We start from the raw sequence: 17803 nt of genomic DNA on the forward strand, positions 1-17803 counted from the left end.
TACGAACAATTAGATCATAAACATCTCCATAGAAAAATAAGAAAAGAAGATCTTGAGCTTACCCCCTTGACTCCTTGAGAAATGGACAAGAGAAGAGATCATGAACTTAACAGCATTGTATAGAAATAATACTCCGTAGCATAAATAGTACTGCACAGATCCTAAGAAGCCGGTGGATTCTTCGACGGCACATGGCACTACATGTTAGAAAACTCTCTCTGGTTTGTTTAAGACCTCAGTAACTGATCAGTGGCATGCATGCATGTGCATTGGGCGTGATCTTCCTTTCTCTGCCGAGTTTTTCTTTTTTTGAGGGGAACCTTTCTCGGCCGAGTAATCAGTCAAAGCGCGTGGCAAAGCGCTCCCCAGCTCAGCCCATGGAACTCTCGAGGAAAACGTCCACAGGAAGGAGCCCAATAAACACCACGAACCCGTTCGTGGGCCAGCTCGGTACGTACGAGAGAGGAGCCCAAGCCGGGGCCAACTAACCCAAATAACTCGGCCTGGCCCAGATACACTCCCCATGGGAGATTCCAGAGCGTTCCTTTCCCCGGCCCCACGCCAAACCGAATCGCAGCGAACGACGTGGCGCCCCACCGTTCAGTCGTACCACCGCCCCCATTCCCATTGTCCAAGAAAGAAAAAAAAGGTCTCCAAGCGCAAATAGATATACGAACCCCTTCTCCTCTCCTCCGCGAACAAAACCAATCCCCGGAACCCCAAGCCAAAAAACCCTAAACCCCCCTCGCCTCACCCTCCCTCCCCTTTCCCTGCTGCCATGGCGGCGTCGCTTCTCCTCCGAGCCGCGCGCCGGCGAGAGCTCTACGCGCCTCTCGGAAACGTAAGGATTCCCCCCTCCCCGCCGCTCCTTACCCTTGCCCGCCCTCACGCTCGCATATTCGTCTGGCGGCTGTGGTTAATTTTGGTACTCCGATCTGTGGTGGTATGGTGTAGTTTCTGTATTTTTTGCGCGGATTTGGTTGGATCGAGCCTTGGTTGGTCAGTCCTTGTTCTGCCGCGTAGCAGGTGGCCGTATCTGCCGCTCGCTAGGCAACTTGCGCCAGATTCATCTGTTTGTGCGGCTATAGCTCTTGGGTTTGCTTGCTTATCTGGTACTAGGCTTTAAGGGTTTAGTTTGGTGTCTCCTTTTGTTGTATGGGCTCGATGCTTGCCGTGTTTACTAGTAGGTGCGAGGCTAATTTGTGAATTTGTTATGGTGTCTACCGTTGGTGGTTGTTGTGGGATCATACGATTTGTTCCAGTGTCGAATACATGCCCTGTAAATACTGGATCTAATAATGTTATCCTATTGAAATGATACTCGCAAAGGTAATAGATGGCATATGCTTGTTGGTGGTGATTTTGAGTAGCAAGCGGTGTGGTATTGGAAAGGTTGCCTAGCCCTGGTTTTCAGGTTGAGGTGAACAAACTGTTGATGATACAGGATTCCGGGATAATCTTACGTGCACATCGGTGGTCTGACCATTGTTGGTCGGACGCATTTGACTGGGTCCTTAAATGCACTAGACTTGTTTGTATTCCTTCGTAGCTTTGCGGATGACTAGGTGGCAAGGGAACGTGTTGCTAGCAGCGTGGTTCCGTTACTTTTGCTGGTTGTGCCTTAATGAGTGGAGTTAGGCTTCATGTGCCGTTTTAGCTAGCAGCCGTAACAGTAACGTCCAGCACGAGATTTCAGCATTTCTATACTTAGATAAGAATTGAAGAAATACATGTCGTAGGTATTGGAAAGGAAAGCAATTAACCCAGGTTTCCTGGTTGAGGTTAACAAACTGTTAATGATACAGGATTCCGGGATAATTATGCACTTGGGTGGTTGCGACAAAAGCTTGAAATAGTATAAGTAGTGTATTTTGGAAATTGTCCTTACATTGATTTGATGTCCAACTTTGTATTTTTGTGCATGGCTATGTAGCAAAAAAAATGTGTTGCCGGCAGCTTGATTCCATTGCTTTTGTCGGCTGTGCAATGAGTAACGTGTCTCAATAGGGCTTTATATGTCGTTTTAGCTAGCAGCCAGAACGTAGTAACGTCTAGCATGTCCAGGGTGAGATTGCAGTATTTCATGTACTTATATAAGACTTGAAATAAATACAAGTCTAATAGTGAATAGAAGTCTGTTGGAGCTCCATCTGCCTGCATCCTACAAACCAAAACTGCTCTTCTTGTTTCAATGTTGATTTAGTTCATTCCACGTGATCCAGCAGATGAGCATGACATCCTTTCTCTTTGAAGGTAGCAACCGGTATACCAATGACCACATGGGAAATTCCTAAGCTATCATTATAATTCGAAATAATATGCAATTATACTAGTTATATGATGTCATAATGCATCAGCTACCCAATTCGGAAACCTGAACCCACCAACTTTTTCGTCGCATCTCAACTTCTCGTTCAAAACAAAGAGATTTTCCTTCTTTGAGTTCTGATTTTCTTTGTTTTCTGTTTTACTATTATGCACATCATATTTGTTTCTTTTATTGTTTCAAAACTGTTCCCTACTATGCCTAGATTTGCCAGAATAAACCCTAGAATGTTATACTCTTGTTGATATGCCAACTCAAACCCTAAGAGGCTTAAAGTTCAATTTTATAAATTAAGTCATAAAGCAAGTAGAGCTTGTGCGATTTTACTTCTGACTATCAATTAAACTTGCTTGTGTTTCAGTTGACCACCAATGTTCAATCAACATTTGCTACAAATGCTTGCTCAAGATGGGGTGGTTTTGCAAGAGCATTCAGGTAATGACCACATCTTGCTTCACATAATTTAGTGGAGATATTTGCACCATGTATCGAACTTATCCACTTTTTTTTTGTTTTAGTGCAAAACCAATTGGAAATGAGGTTATTGGTATTGATCTGGGGACAACTAATTCCTGTGTTTCTGTTATGGAGGGAAAGGTGAGTAGCCTTGTATATATTCTTAATATAAATCTTTGTTTGCAGCTTGTTTTGAAAATTTGTTTAACCAAACCAGTAAATGACTACAGAATGCAAAGGTGATTGAGAATTCAGAAGGTACCAGGACAACACCATCTGTTGTTGCCTTTAGTCAGAAGGGAGAACGGCTTGTTGGGACTCCAGCCAAACGTCAAGCAGTGACCAACCCACAAAACACTTTCTTTGGTACGAAGCGTATGATAGGGCGACGCTTTGATGACCCGCAGACACAGAAGGAGATGAAAATGGTACCGTATAAAATTGTGAAGGCTCCAAATGGTGATGCTTGGGTTGAAACAACAGATGGCAAGCAGTACTCACCGAGCCAGATTGGTGCATTTGTATTGACCAAGATGAAGGAGACTGCTGAATCTTACCTTGGCAAATCGATTTCCAAGGCTGTGATAACAGTTCCTGCTTATTTCAATGATGCTCAGCGTCAGGCAACTAAGGATGCTGGTCGAATTGCTGGACTTGATGTCCAAAGGATCATCAACGAACCAACCGCTGCTGCTCTGTCTTACGGGACAAACAACAAGGAGGGTTTGATTGCTGTATTTGACCTTGGAGGCGGGACTTTTGATGTCTCCATTCTGGAAATCTCCAATGGAGTTTTTGAGGTGAATATCTGTAAACTCTGCCCTCCGTAAATATCTGTAGCTAGAGATGTTAGGTAGAGTAACATTTTATTCTTTTTCCTGATCTCTTAATTATGTTGCTGTCAGGTGAAAGCAACAAACGGTGACACTTTTCTAGGTGGGGAAGACTTCGATAATACTCTGTTGGAGTTCTTGGTCAGTGAATTCAAAAGAACTGATGCTATTGATCTGTCTAAGGACAGACTAGCTCTGCAAAGGTTGCGTGAAGCAGCTGAGAAGGCCAAAATTGAGCTTTCATCAACTGCACAAACTGAGATTAACCTTCCATTTATCACAGCTGATGCCTCCGGAGCAAAGCATTTGAATATAACTTTGACAAGATCAAAGTTTGAAAGTTTGGTGAGTGGTCTGATTGCAAGGACTAGAGACCCATGCAAGAATTGTTTGAAGGATGCTGGTATAACTACCAAGGAAGTTGATGAGGTTCTCCTTGTCGGTGGAATGACAAGGGTTCCCAAAGTTCAGGAAGTGGTTTCAGAAATTTTTGGCAAGGCCCCTAGCAAAGGAGTTAACCCAGATGAAGCTGTGGCCATGGGTGCAGCTCTTCAGGGTGGCATTCTCCGTGGAGACGTGAAGGAGCTTCTCCTCCTTGATGTAACCCCCCTTTCTCTTGGTATTGAGACTCTTGGTGGCATCTTCACCCGGCTGATAAGCAGGAACACTACAATCCCCACGAAGAAAAGCCAGGTTAGTAAATATGCCCTTTTTGTAGAAAAATTGGGATGCTTTTTGTGTTTGTCCCAGTGCGTTATGACCAAACTGTTATATCTTTGGCAATGCATAGCTCTGTTAACTACTTCATCCGACCCAAAATATTGGTCTTTAAGACATTTGGTTGTCTTCGAGATTGTAGTTTGACATTGCAAACATGTTGTTTCACATAAAAAGAATTATACATTATAGAAGTATGTTTCATGGTAAATCTACTAATACTTATTTGATGTTTTGGATGGTAAGTACTTTTTTTTATAGAAGATAGTCAAACTTAGAATTGGTATAAATACTAAAAGGACCTACATTTTAGGTTGTAGATATCAGTTTATTTTCCTTGGTTTTTTATGGTGACTCCATGTGAAGAGTCTGGTTTTGTGCATAAGAGTTTTGTGCATCTTATGCCCGTATGTTACCAAGCTACAACATAACATAGTTTTTTTTCTTTCTTGTCACGAGTTATCTGATGGGATTTTGCTCTGCCTTTTACCCTTTTGGCCTGCCTAATTCTGTCTGTTCTGCGCAGGTTTTCTCAACTGCTGCTGACAATCAAACACAAGTGGGCATTCGTGTCTTGCAAGGTGAGCGTGAGATGGCGACGGACAACAAACTTCTTGGCGAGTTTGATCTTGTCGGCATCCCACCAGCACCAAGAGGACTGCCACAGATTGAGGTTACATTTGACATTGATGCCAATGGAATCGTGACAGTCTCTGCGAAAGATAAGGCCACTGCAAAGGAGCAGCAGATCACCATCCGATCCTCCGGTGGACTTTCTGAGTCTGAGATCGAAAAGATGGTGAGGGAGGCTGAGCTGCATTCACAGAAGGATCAGGAACGCAAAGCTCTCATTGACATCAGAAATACTGCAGACACCACTATTTACAGCATTGAGAAGAGCTTGGGAGAGTACAGGGAGAAGATACCTGCGGAGATTGCCACCGAGATTGAGACAGCAGTTGCTGATCTCCGCTCTGAGATGGCCTCAGATGACATTGAGAAGATAAAGAACAAGATGGAAGCGGCCAACAAGGCTGTCTCAAAGATTGGGCAGCACATGTCTGGCGGCGCTTCTGGCGGTGGTGCGGCTGGCGGTCCGCAGGAAGGATCACAAGGCGGAGGCGACCAGGCTCCAGAGGCTGAGTACGAGGAGGTCAAGAAGTGAAACTGCACAATCTAACAGTTGGCCTGCCTAATTTTGAAGGAAACGAGTTACTAGGGTCTTTGTTCGCTGTAATAAAATTTTGTTCAACTGAGGCATACGAGACATGTTAAAGCTTGTTAGCTCGTCCAGCACTGCTGTACTCTATGAGTATGACTTGGTTGAATTAGGTCCTTCCCTTGATGTACATCAAGGCAAACTAGACGTGATCTTGTGATTTTTTAGTCTAGTTAATGCCTGCTGTGATTCGTTTGTGGCATGACGGTTCGTGATGTTTATAACACACGAAGAACACCAAAGTGCTATTCTGCTAGTCGAAACCATTTGGCCTGCTTGATGCGGTTGTCTATTGTTGTCTAGTGGTTGTAATGGTGCTGTAATTCTCTGCGAAACCATTTTATGTTTCCAGGATCCATTCTTGAAAGAGAGCTTCTTTTCTCCAGGAATCAGGGTCGGTTCATGTTTTTTTTTTTCGCTTTACCTACATCGTGGCGGATGTTATCAGCTATGAACTTAGCGAACACCAAGATCTGATTAGGATGAATGTACTTTTTCGTTCTGTTAGCCTGTGATAAACACTGCATACAAACGCCACGTTCCGCGCCTTCTAACTATTTCAGTAAGCAATCAAACAGGTTGGAATATGTGTTGGTGCTTAACCCACTTTGGCACCGGCGCACGTTTGCTTGGCTTGCACACTGCGCCATGGGGAAAACCCTGAGCTGGCTCGCTAGCTTATCTTGAGGTGGCCTTATCTTTAGCAGACCAGTCGGTGCCGGTGCTGTTTTGCTTGTGCAGGCAAGAAAACGAGGCCGCCCTTGGGTACTGTACTCCCTTCTGAAAAGAATCCTAGCAAATCAAGATGGAACGTGGCGCGTTGAATCCGTGAAGCCAGGAAGGTTCTCACGGCTACTTGTAAAGTCATCGGCATCATGGAATCGGCGAAGCGAACTTGTTACTAATCCTAGTTGCGTAGATTTGTCGATTGGCGCAGTCAAAATTCTAGGAAGAAAAGGAGTGTATATTATGCAGGGTTGCGTTGCTACGATGCACTTTAAAAATAGTTCAAGCGCGTACAGATGAACTATACATGTCGCCGGTCTTCGATCTGCGGCTTGAGATTAGGTACGGAGACAAGGTCAACTTACCTGCTCTCTCCAAAGATTAACCCAACCAGAACCAAAGGATTGGCACCCAGATTAAAGAAACGTGTTCAACGGGTCAATCAATTATTACTTAATTGCCTATGTGTGTCGGAAACCACTGCTTCCAGCATAGTGACATTGCTTGGGCGATGTGTAGATGAGATAAATGAGACAAGTCACTTTCTTGCGGGAGAATCACAACGTCCTCCACGTCACAACGGTCACCTTAACCAAGCCGCCGTCCAATTCCTATTAGCAGCCATCGGAGACGACACATGTCCAGACGACGGTGACACAACGACGCCACATCAAGGTCCAAATTAGGCAAAAAAGAAGAACAAAGTCATTTAAGTCATTCTTGCTGAATGCTGAAGAATCAGAACTCCATTGTCACCCTTTACAAAGGCAACTTAACCAAGCCGTCCAAGTACTCTTAGCAGCTTTCAGAAATTCGGAGACGACACATGTCCCCAAGTCAAACCCATCCAACGATGCAAGATGGTGACACAACGACACCACAGCAAGCTCCAAATTAGCAAAATATGTAAACGTGAAGAAAACCGAAGACTTGTTCTAGACAGCTGCATGGGCGCCACCTTCCTGGCAAAAGCAACGCGGCCAATCAGAGCCGGAGATGCTCTCCCACGAGACGCAGAACGCTTCACCGCTTGCGTACACGACCAAGAAAAATAATCCCAACTCGCGACGGCACATGCTTACGCTCCTACAGGAGTCTATATAAACAGCAAGCGAGCAGGCAAAAGAGTACCGCAAAATCAAATCATCGATACACACAAACCTCATCTTTCTCAAGTAAACACGCACCTCGTTTCCCAGCCTTTCTTCGATCGGTCTGCTTGCCGCCAGTGGCCATGGAGGGGATGATGACCTTCATCACGCCGGAGCTCCGCGACGTGCTGGTCAAGGTGGCCGCGTTCCTGCTCGTCCAGGGGCTGGTGTACCTGATCCTCAGCAAGTCATCCAACCTCTTCTCCAAGGACGAGAAGCTCAGGTCCCAGAGCTTCCGGAAGATGCGGACCATGAGCGTCAGGCGCCTGCTGGGGCCGCTCTTCGACGTTCCCCTCGACACCGACGAGTCCTCGCCCTCGCCCTCATCCCTCCGGTCGTGGTCGTCGCGCCGCTGGGCTAACCGCGAGGATTGAGGCGCTTAGTCTCTCCGGCCATTCTGAAATCTGAACTGTTGTGGGTTTCTTATTGTGGTTGAGATTTGAGAATGATATCTGAAACTCTCAAGTCTCAAGTCAGTAGCTTGGTCTTGTAGATATATGTTCAGTGGATAGAATTGGGGGAATGTATTATTTGATTCTTTATAACTTGTCTGCTCTTAGTTGTGACTTGTGACTATGGTTCTTCAATTGTTGTTTCATTTGTAAAAAATTTATTGCTGATCAATACACCATATATATACTAGTACAGCATTGTGGGATTCAACTGATGGGATTTGCAACAGACCAATAGTATTAGCCCAGGTCTAATGTGTACTGAGCAGCTGAAATATATCTTTATTGATCGTGTCTGAGGAGATCATCTCGAATCTCTATTTACAGTATAATATCGATTGAACAGATTAGGTCAGTTGTCACTTGTACTTCTGGATCATTTCTCTAACCTCATCCATCACAAGCCATGCTTTATGGCCTCCTATCACTTCTTCTTTCCATTCTCCATCCTTCCATAACTGGAAATGAATAATTGCATTGACATGGAGAAGTTCAGAATTTCGATCATAAGGGAATGTAAGATAACAATTTAAAGAGAAAAAATGTTGTTACCTGAATAGTGGGCATTTTCTGAAGGTTGGAGTACATCCATATGGGGGAAAAGACAGAAATTCAGATAATGTTGGATTTGTTGTGAATCGATTAGTACGTACATTACAATCACAATATTTCCCTCCAAAAGGAAAGGGTAAGAAAACAGTAAGACAGGCTCAATTTTTCTGACTTACACTTATATTCCCTCTTTTGACCACTGCCTGTGGAACTTTGTTGACATCCACAAAGTAGAACCTGACTCTGCAGAAGAGAGGTAGAATGCTGTTTAATTCGAATCAAAGGGATATCAATTGATTGGATACTTCATCTCAACTGATTTATTCTTTTGAGAGGGCATCTCAAATTCTCAACTAACTTCAGTATCATGAATCAAGAAATTATGTCGGTGGAATATTAAAAATATATTTCATGGAATTGAAACTAACCCTGGATATTCCCCTGCAATCTTCTCCAGTTTGGGCTTCAGGTAAATGCATTTCCGACACCAACTAGCCATCCTGGCAAGAATGCACTAAAAATCTCAGCATCTTGGGAAGCATATTGTTTAACGAATGCCTGAAGAACAGCAGAGTGATAAAAAACAGTTCCCTGGTAGTGTGACATCAAACTATCAAGTATACTCGTGTCCGATATTCTTGGTGACACTCCACACAAATCGACGGAGCAATTAATCGCATTTCAGCACATTACTGAAGAAGTGAAGACTAGAGTTATCAAACGAGGGTGAAGCAAGCCCTGTTTGGGGCATGCACGTCAGCTATTGGTTCAGAGCTCAACAGTTAGCCACGCATTCAGAACAACACCGCGGCACGATTTGGTAGCCAATCGACTGGAAGAGGCGCTCGATCCAAAAAAACTGCATCGCGTGGGGGGTGGGCAAACACTGATCGGAAGTTGTACGTACCAGTCGATGATGATGGGCTGGTTGTTGTCCACCGACCAGCCGACCGCGGCGTCGAGCGTGTCTATGCTGTCGATCTCCGCCATCTCCACCGGCACCGAAGCGTCCCAGAAGTAGGCCGCCTCCGCCCTCACCCATCCCCTTCCCCTCCTCACCCCACCACCACCGCCGCCTCGCGGGAGCCAAAGCGCCCGCACCCCGCCGACGGACGAGCATCCGGCCGCCGCGGAAGAGGAGGAGGGGGACGGGTGGTGGTGCTGCGGCGTGTCCCGCGCGGCGCAGAGGTCCCGGCACAGCACGCGCGGGCTCGGCGCCAGCAGCGCCATTGAATCTCGTGTGGGCAGTAGTGCTCCCGTGGAACCGAAGAATGCGACGTGAGGAGCGGAGCTCAGATCAGAGGAGAGGAAGTGTTTGCTGTGAATGGTAAGAGGCGGAAGCGGGAAGCTTATCCGTATTTCGTCGGAGCCCCGGCAAGTCGGCGACGGGTGCGGACGAAAGCGTCTGCTTCTGGGCCCCTCCCGGATCGCAAAATATCTCGAGATTGTTTCCGTCCAATTTGGATTGGGCCTGGGGGTCCAGATTTCAGTCTGGCCCAGGTCGAGCTGGGTAATATGGGCCTCCAGCGGAGTCTCGAGCTGCCAGACTGCCAGTGTCTCCGACTTCAGAAGGCCTAAAGTTCTTAAAAAAAACTTCAGAAGGCCCAAAGCGTTGGGGAAAAACTCGTCAGAACCCTGAACTCTGATGGTCTGATTCTGCAGATCAACGGAAAATTGACCGATGGAGGGGACGGGAGAAAATTGACCCGGGACCCTGCATTGTCAGCGAGAATTTGCGTACATATTCTGTTGTTTGGCCAATTATCCTAGAATCATGGAGCGCCGAGATTAGGCAGGCAGGCAACTGTATCCGTTTTCCGGTTCTGTACGCACTCCACGGCGGCTCATGGCAACGTCGTCTACTCTACTTTTAAACCGTTTAGCATGTGCCCAGTACCGGCCTAGCTATATCTATAGCTTCTAGCACTATCCTCTGTAGTCTGTACGACAGTATACGAGTCGTTGCAGCCGTTGCATATATGGCCGCTGCATGCTGAATTGCTGATCCTGATCGCATGGCTTTGCCAGCATACATGTTTCGCTTTTCCGGTCCGACAGTAACAAAAGCCATACACCCCCGGCGCTTCCTTGCTTAACTCGTACTCCATGGATCGATCTTTCCAACCCACAGCTTTCTTATCTGATCGATCGATTTGCATGATCTCTGAACTTTGGAAACGGAAAGCATGAATCGAGAAATTTCTAAAGAAAGAACTGGATCTCCAAATGCACTAGCTACAAGCCTACAGTGTGCCAATGATACACCTGTGGCCATCATAGGCCGACACGACAGGTAGTACCGGTTTAGTCAAAAGGGATCAGAAGAAATTAAACAACGAGAAAGTTGCTGACCGATACTTCGTATTGTAGTATCGTACGGTGGCGCGGCAAATGCTGTACATCGAGCCTAAGCTCAAGTGAATTAACGCCTAACCCAGTAACCGCTGCTAATATTATCTTCCTCAACACTAGCTTTCTTTGCCTGTTGCTCCGTTTCTTACTTTCTTGTGGCGTTAGGCTCGCCTTCATTAGTCCTGGACACAGCATGCTAGTACTAACTTAATTAGGTCGCCCTCCAATTTCTTTGGGTGAACACACTCACCTGGAAAGTATAGTACAGTAGTACAAAGAAAAATATTACAGGCTTCTGTTGTTCATCCTTCCTATCAAAACTTGGAACCTGTCTTGTTCCCTTTTTATTCTTTCACTTTCCTGCTGTGTGTGCGGCTGTGCGGAAGGTTCAACTGCACGATTTTGCACGGCAAGTTTAGGAAGCCCGTACTACTAGTAGCATCTAATCGCACTGGCTAAATTAAACAATGCGACTAGATCAGGCGATTTATCAGATCACCTGGAGTTGAGTCTCGCCGTACTTCTCAGATCTGACATGTGGGGCCGAACTGTACTCTCCCGGCTCGTGGCAAATTTCTGTCAGATTCCACATGGACGGACGGCCAGGATCGAAGCGTCGGCGATTATCGCCACGTACTCTTTAGTAAACGCCTGCGTGGCAGAGTATCGACAAGTTATTACAAGTGCTTCGGCGCCAGAAAACCAAATGCTCGGATTGACTTGGTGGTTTCGATCGGACCGGCAGGCTGCACGGGGTTCTGAGTGTGCCACAGCCGAACAGTCAAAAGAAGCACTCGCACGTAGGCTGCAAGTGGAGCTAGATCTACTCGACCGAGTGCCAATTTAGTAAGCAGAGATAATTCACTTCTGCCCGCTCTGTTTCGTTTTTCAGAGCAAGTCAACGATGCTGCTAACGTGGTGTTTCTATGCTTTTATCGTGCAGGCTAAGCTAGGTTCATGCATGGATGTAGTAGTGTGGTCCAAATCACACTTGGGGTTAGTCTCACTATCAACATCCTCTCAATTAGTCTCAAGCAATCTGTAAAAAAAAAAGAATCATCCACTCATGTAATAGTATCAGTACATTTTATTTCTACTCCGTATAACTTATCGGGCTCTTTGGAGGTTAAGATTTCATAGTTAATCGGACGAAAAAAAATACCACTGTACGTCCGTAGCACCCGTTGGAAAAGTACGTGATGATTAAATTTAATTTGAAGCAGAAAACACATGGTAAGAGATGATTGATACCTTGCATAATCGAGAAATTCTAGGACCTCTTAACGTGACGAGATCATTTTGCCTGAACTACCGAAAATCATACCATGTCCATTCTCAAAAAAAAATAAAAAATAAAATAAAATAAATCATACCATGTCACACTGTTACCGACAAGGTAGGCAAACATATTCTTAGGCGTTAATCACGGTAAAAAAGACAAGCGGTGGCCGAATTTCACAGGCATTTGCCAATAATATTTCGTCCCAATCAAGAAAGAAGAAGATTTGACTCCTGTTGACAGCCAATCAGATCAGAAAATCCCGAACTCCCCGTGCGATTCTCGTGCGGGCAATGCGGGAAGGACAGCTCCTCCTTCGCAACAAAACCCAAAAGAACGAGAGATTCAAAAGCCCCGAAAAAGATCAGCAAGTTAGTTGGTTTCGCTCCCAACCCGCACCACCCACGGCCACCACGCGCTCGCCGTCACCGCCACCACCTCCACCTCCGGTTCCTCCCTACAAAACCCTCCGCCGGAGATCAGTCGCTGCTAACCGCGCGCCATCAAGCTCTCCCGCGTCGGAAACCTAACCGCCTCCCGGCCGCTCCCGCCGCGGCCGCGCGCGCGCGAACCGGAGCGCGGCCCGGCGCCGATCAGATGACGAAGGGCGCGTGGACTGCGCAAGCCGTGGCCGACCACCTCGGCGGCGGCGGAGGGTACGCGGGGCTCTGCGTCGGCGCGCGGCGGGCCAGGCTGTGCCTCTACGGTTTGGCGCTCGCCTTCGCCGCGTTCGCGGCCTTCCTCGCCTTCGCGCCTTCGCTCCCCGCGCCGTCGCCCTTGTCGTCGCCCGTCGCCCCGTGGTTCGACGGATTCCTCGCCTCCGCGTCGCCGTACCGCGCGCAGGTATCGGGCTTCTTCTCCTCCCTCTTCCCCGCCAACTCCTCCTACTCCGGGACTCCGCCTGGCGAGGGCGTCGCGGCGAGGCGGAGCGGGCCCAGCTGTTGCGGGCTCGCGGCGGCGGGGACCAATGACTCCAGCGCAGTTCGTCCCGGTGAGCAGCGGTCCGGAAGTGGAGGCCGGGTACCAAGCAGCGATGTGGGAGGAGCTCGCGGCGGCAACTCCGGGGCGCCCGGTAATGCTACTACGGCGGTGCAGAGCCACGCGCCGCCCAGTGGTCACGTGGGAGGTGGGGCACCAAGCAGCGATGCCGGCGGAGTTCGCGGCGGAAACTCCCGGTCCGGTAATGCTACCACGGCGGCGCAGAGCCACGCGTCGCCCAATGATCACGTGGGAGGCGGTGCCGCAGCCAACAATTCCGCCGGGATCGCGGGTCAGGCGGAGGCTGGGGCTGGAGTCACGATCGGCAGTTCATCCCAGGATGGCACCGTGGCGAAAGGAGGTGCGCACGGCAGTTATGCCCAGAATGGCACAATGGCGAAAGGAGGTGCGCCTGTTCGCTTCAATGGCTCCGAGACGAGTGCAGGTTCAGGGGAAGCCACAACAAGTAATGGAACTGCTGCTTCACTCATCAATCAGACTGGGAGTGCTGTTGCAGGGGTGATTCACGGCAACGGTGCTGCTTCTCACAGAAGAGGACCTCCAGGCAGTAACCAATCTGTTCAAAAATCACCCACGGCAAATAATCAGGATCACAGTGGAAGCAATAGTACGATGGATATGCATAAGGAAGGAACTGCTACTTCTCAGGGGAGTGCTAGTTTGGCGAAAGATCACACATCACAAGCAGCCACCGCAAAATCCAGTAACAGCAGCTCGGTGCCGGTGGTGCGCAATGGACAGAAGGCGAAAGAGTCTGCCAATGCCGGTGGTCAGAAGCAGGATCATTGGATTGAGGCCATGGGCAGATGTGACATGTTCTACGGAAATTGGGTCCGAGATGACTCGTACCCTCTCTATCCTGAAGGATCATGTCCTCACGTCGATGAGTCTTTTAACTGTTACCTGAACGGCCGCCCTGATAAAGATTACCAAAGGCTCCGGTGGCAACCAAGTGGATGCAGCATCCCAAGGTGAGTTACTTGAAGACCATGCAGTTTGTGTGAATTCAGTATTTCAGCTAGTTCTTTTTGTGTGACAGATTCAGTTATGTGGTACTGAACTGCTGTTGCTTATACCAGGTTGAACCCAAGTGATATGTTGGAGAGGCTAAGGGGAAAGAGACTAGTGTTTGTTGGTGATTCACTCAACAGGAACATGTGGGAATCACTAGTTTGTATCTTGAGGAATTCTATCAAGGACAAGAGGAAGGTCTTTGAGGTATCCGGAAACCAGAAATTCAGGGCTGAGGGCTCCTACTCTTTCTTGTTTCAGGTAGATATGCAATTCTTTTCTTATGCCTTGTTTCCTTTTTCTGAAAATGCAGCAGGAGATGCTTTTTTATTTTTGCTCGTTTCATAATTTACAATGAATATTCATGTGGAATTTCTTCTTCTCTAGGATTACAATTGCAGTGTGGAGTTCTTCCGCTCCCCTTTCCTTGTTCAGGAATGGGAGACACCTGCCAGACATGGAAAGAATAAGGAGACTCTCAGACTTGACGTCATCGATCACTCATCCCCGAGATACAAGAGTGCAGACATCATTGTTTTCAATACCGGGCACTGGTGGACGCACGAGAAAACTTCTCTAGGGTAAGCTATGAGTGGCACAGTCTGATTCAATAAAGTGATCATGGCTTGTGTTGTTCATTTCAACTGTTGTTTACTGTCTCCTATGTATGTCGAATGTGCTACAGGAAAGATTACTATCAAGAGGGCAACCATGTATACAGTGAGCTGAATGTTGATGATGCATACCGGAGAGCTCTTAACACCTGGGCCAAGTGGGTTGATGCCAATGTGAACCCCAGGAGAACAACTGTATTCTTCAGAGGCTACTCAGCGTCCCATTTCAGGTTCATAGAGGCTTTTGTAAATTCCTACAAGTTCAGTTTGCTGTGTCATATTGGTATCAGAGATTCAGAGTAACTCATGCTTGGAAGTATGTGTCTTTCTGTTGTGCAGCGGGGGGCAATGGAATTCAGGCGGCAGTTGTGACAAGGAAACCAAGCCGATAAGGAACGAGCATTACCTTGTACCATACCCACAGAAGATGAGCATTCTGGAGGAGGTGCTCCATGAGATGAAAACTCCTGTCGTCTACATGAACATCACTCGGATGACTGACTACAGAAAGGAGGCACACCCTTCAGTCTATCGCCGACAGAAGTTGAGCGAGGAGGAGCGGAAGTCGCCTGAGCTATATCAGGACTGCAGCCACTGGTGCCTTCCCGGAGTGCCTGATTCTTGGAATGAGCTCCTATACGCACAGATTCTGGTCAAGCAGCATCAGATGATACACCAATAAAGGCAAGTGCGAAATGCTTGTTCCTGTACATGAGCTGTTGTTTGTTGTGAAATGCCAATTTGTCTAGTATAATAGCCAGCCTAAGTGCACAAGGCATAGTTGAGAAAAGTGATAGGCCAAGGTTTTTGGGATCCTTGCATAGAGTACAGTAGGAAAATTAGTCAGATCTACGACTATAGATATCAACACTAAACTTGTATAGGCTCCTCAGGAGTTTATGATGAAAAGACAATGTCTAGGTAGCAATAATCAGAAATGAAGAACAGTATACTGCATCAGACTGTATAGATCAAGAGGCTCTTTGTATTTCATGAATCCATGTCTTTCTGTTTCCTGACAGCTACCTATTTTTTCATGAGGGTGCTTTCTAGTAGGCATTCGTCGAGTTAATACTGTGCAATATTGAATATTAGTAAGAAAAGTGTCTGTATGCACATAGTAGCAATCATTTGAATCAGCTCTGAATATCAAGTGATTGTTGTTGTGCATCCTGATCCTATATATGCGAGCTCCTGGTAAGGTTGTCACTTCTCATGAAAATGTACAGTACAGGTAACCGTGAAGCCTGAATGTGCTGTAGCACTTTGGTTAGATCTCTCTGGGATATACAGACTGTTTTGTTTTTAGAGATATAGGCTGATGTTTGTTGCTTGGATAAAGTTTGGCTGTTAGCATGATGGACTAGTAGGCACCAGGCAAGTGAGTAGTTACAATTCATGTCAGATATTTCTTGGATACTAGCCTACCCTAGCCAATAGTATAGTGTGTATATGAGAATAAAGAGGAATAGACATGCCAATCTGAATAAATGCACAATGCATTTGTGCATCTGCAAAGGATCTGTAGCTTCCCTTGAACTGCTGACCAATGCACCAAACCATGGAAAAATAAGACATCTTCAATGTAAAACTGAAGTTCTCGAGCTACAGAGCATGCATCATTGTATTGACAATGCTACTAAATCACAAGTGAATTTTCAGTTAGTGGAACTTTCTTAACTCCTTGATGAATGAGAAAAGCAGCAAGGTTAAGTACTAAACTCAACCACACTACTATTTTTTCTTACAGATTCAGCTGTCTTTGATAGTAAAATTCCCAACTACTTACAAAGCATCCTACTTGCGCTTGCTGAGATGCAGAGCATCAGTGCACTTCCCCTCTTAACATCAGCATTAGGGGTTTCAAGCATACTAATCATCGATAGCAGCTTGTTTGATTAAGCCAACAACATAGGATTTCAAACGAAGTACCTTGCATGACTACAGGCCCTTCAATGCAAGGGCTCATAAGAAACGAGTTTGAAAGAAAAACTACCAAATGTTGACAAACATAGAAGAACAATGCAGTGAAACAGTGGTTACCTGTCTGCAACTTTCAGGTAAAGAATCAACTGAACACAAAAGAAACACAGTATGCAGTGAGTTATTAATGTGGAGAAATCCTTTTATTTTTCATAACTGGAACTTGTATGAAACTACTGAAATCAATATTATTTAAAACATACAGTGCCATGAATAATCATTTTGCTTTTTTGCGAAGAATGCCATGAGTAATCATTAACAGATCATGAGGTGTTGTCTTAGCTATAAGCCTGAGCCCTGTACAGAACGGGCGTCCAAAATCTCCGTGTGGAAGATACCAAAGTCTGAGTTTTTCAGGAGGCATCTATCTAGCACAATAAGCAGCATAAGCTTTATCTGTGAGCCCAAGCAAAGCGACCTTGTGGCTGAAATGTACCTTGCTCGGTTCTTCTGAAATCCTCTCGCCATAACAAACTATTGGAAAGAAACCAACGCCTTTCTTCGTCAATCCGTTGATGGAACCAAAGAAGGGTGATGCCTGGAGCCGTGGAGCGGCGGGCCACAGAGCCGACCAGGAGGAAGAAGGGTGGCAGCGAGGATGCGAGCAATTTCGGGGTGGGAGAGGCTGACGGCGGAGAGGAGGGCGAGCGAGCATCGGGGTTTGCAGGCGGACTTCAGGTGGAGAGCTTCTTGGACGCTGTGAGCGCTTGGGCTCGGTTGAGGCTGCAGGTTGTGAGCACCTGCAGTCCTTACGGAGAATCGGGTTGTGGAGGCGGGCGTGGAGAGGAGGTGGAAAGAGGAGAAGGTGCTCTCGGCGCTGCTGTAGCGTGGCGGCGGCAGTCTGTGACTCTGTGCAGTGGACCGGAGCCTCAGGGAAAGGGGGGGAATTTTGACTGCTGTCTGTATACAGTGGCCGAGGACTGAGGAGGCGTGTATGGATGATCGGCTTTTATCCCAAGCGTTCGTTTTACATCCAACGGCTGATGTGGTCCGATGGCATACAGATCAACATCACCACCAACTCAAAGGTAGAGAACGACCACCGTTAAACTCAAAACACCAGACTTTATGGTCTCAAAAAAAGAAAACACCAGACTAATGGAGTACTCCTACCTACTTCAGGCCCGGTTCAA

General features: G+C 46.8%; 4 protein-coding genes and 1 long non-coding RNA gene across 5 annotated transcripts; 3 read left to right on the forward strand and 2 right to left on the reverse strand.

Annotated features, from left to right (window-relative positions):
- The first annotated feature begins 679 nt into the window (after nucleotides 1-679).
- On the forward strand, nucleotides 680-5886 carry LOC100823475 (heat shock 70 kDa protein, mitochondrial). The gene is made up of 6 exons (XM_010237749.3): nucleotides 680-841; nucleotides 2688-2761; nucleotides 2845-2923; nucleotides 3013-3582; nucleotides 3688-4308; nucleotides 4859-5886. The coding sequence occupies exons 1-6, from the start codon at nucleotides 779-781 to the stop codon at nucleotides 5495-5497; spliced, it is 2046 nt and encodes a 681-aa protein (XP_010236051.1). The 5' UTR covers nucleotides 680-778; the 3' UTR covers nucleotides 5498-5886.
- Nucleotides 5887-7318: 1432 nt separating this feature from the next.
- LOC100824087 lies at nucleotides 7319-8076 on the forward strand. The gene has a single exon (XM_003570488.4). The coding sequence runs from the start codon at nucleotides 7512-7514 to the stop codon at nucleotides 7800-7802; it is 291 nt and encodes a 96-aa protein (XP_003570536.1). The 5' UTR covers nucleotides 7319-7511; the 3' UTR covers nucleotides 7803-8076.
- Nucleotides 8077-8097: 21 nt separating this feature from the next.
- LOC100823775 (thioredoxin-like 3-1, chloroplastic) lies at nucleotides 8098-9774 on the reverse strand. The gene is made up of 5 exons (XM_003570487.4): nucleotides 9340-9774; nucleotides 8861-8932; nucleotides 8609-8675; nucleotides 8433-8450; nucleotides 8098-8338 (listed from the first exon to the last, which is right to left on the reverse strand). The coding sequence occupies exons 1-5, from the start codon at nucleotides 9660-9662 to the stop codon at nucleotides 8240-8242; spliced, it is 579 nt and encodes a 192-aa protein (XP_003570535.1). The 5' UTR covers nucleotides 9663-9774; the 3' UTR covers nucleotides 8098-8239.
- A 2085-nt stretch (nucleotides 9775-11859) lies between these two features.
- Nucleotides 11860-15724, forward strand: LOC100821119 (protein trichome birefringence). The gene is made up of 5 exons (XM_003572978.4): nucleotides 11860-14033; nucleotides 14142-14334; nucleotides 14461-14654; nucleotides 14759-14917; nucleotides 15027-15724. Exons 1-5 carry the CDS (start codon nucleotides 12661-12663, stop codon nucleotides 15367-15369), a joined length of 2262 nt encoding a protein of 753 aa, XP_003573026.1. The 5' UTR covers nucleotides 11860-12660; the 3' UTR covers nucleotides 15370-15724.
- LOC106866327 lies at nucleotides 13428-17527 on the reverse strand. The gene is made up of 4 exons (XR_001406712.2): nucleotides 17107-17527; nucleotides 15094-15321; nucleotides 14820-14941; nucleotides 13428-13618 (listed from the first exon to the last, which is right to left on the reverse strand). It is a non-coding gene; the product is annotated as an uncharacterized LOC106866327 (long non-coding RNA).
- Between the last annotated feature and the right edge of the window lie 276 nt (nucleotides 17528-17803).

The sequence above is a fragment of the Brachypodium distachyon genome, chromosome 3 (assembly GCF_000005505.3).
Source record: "Brachypodium distachyon strain Bd21 chromosome 3, Brachypodium_distachyon_v3.0, whole genome shotgun sequence".
Lineage (NCBI taxonomy): Eukaryota > Viridiplantae > Streptophyta > Magnoliopsida > Poales > Poaceae > Brachypodium > Brachypodium distachyon.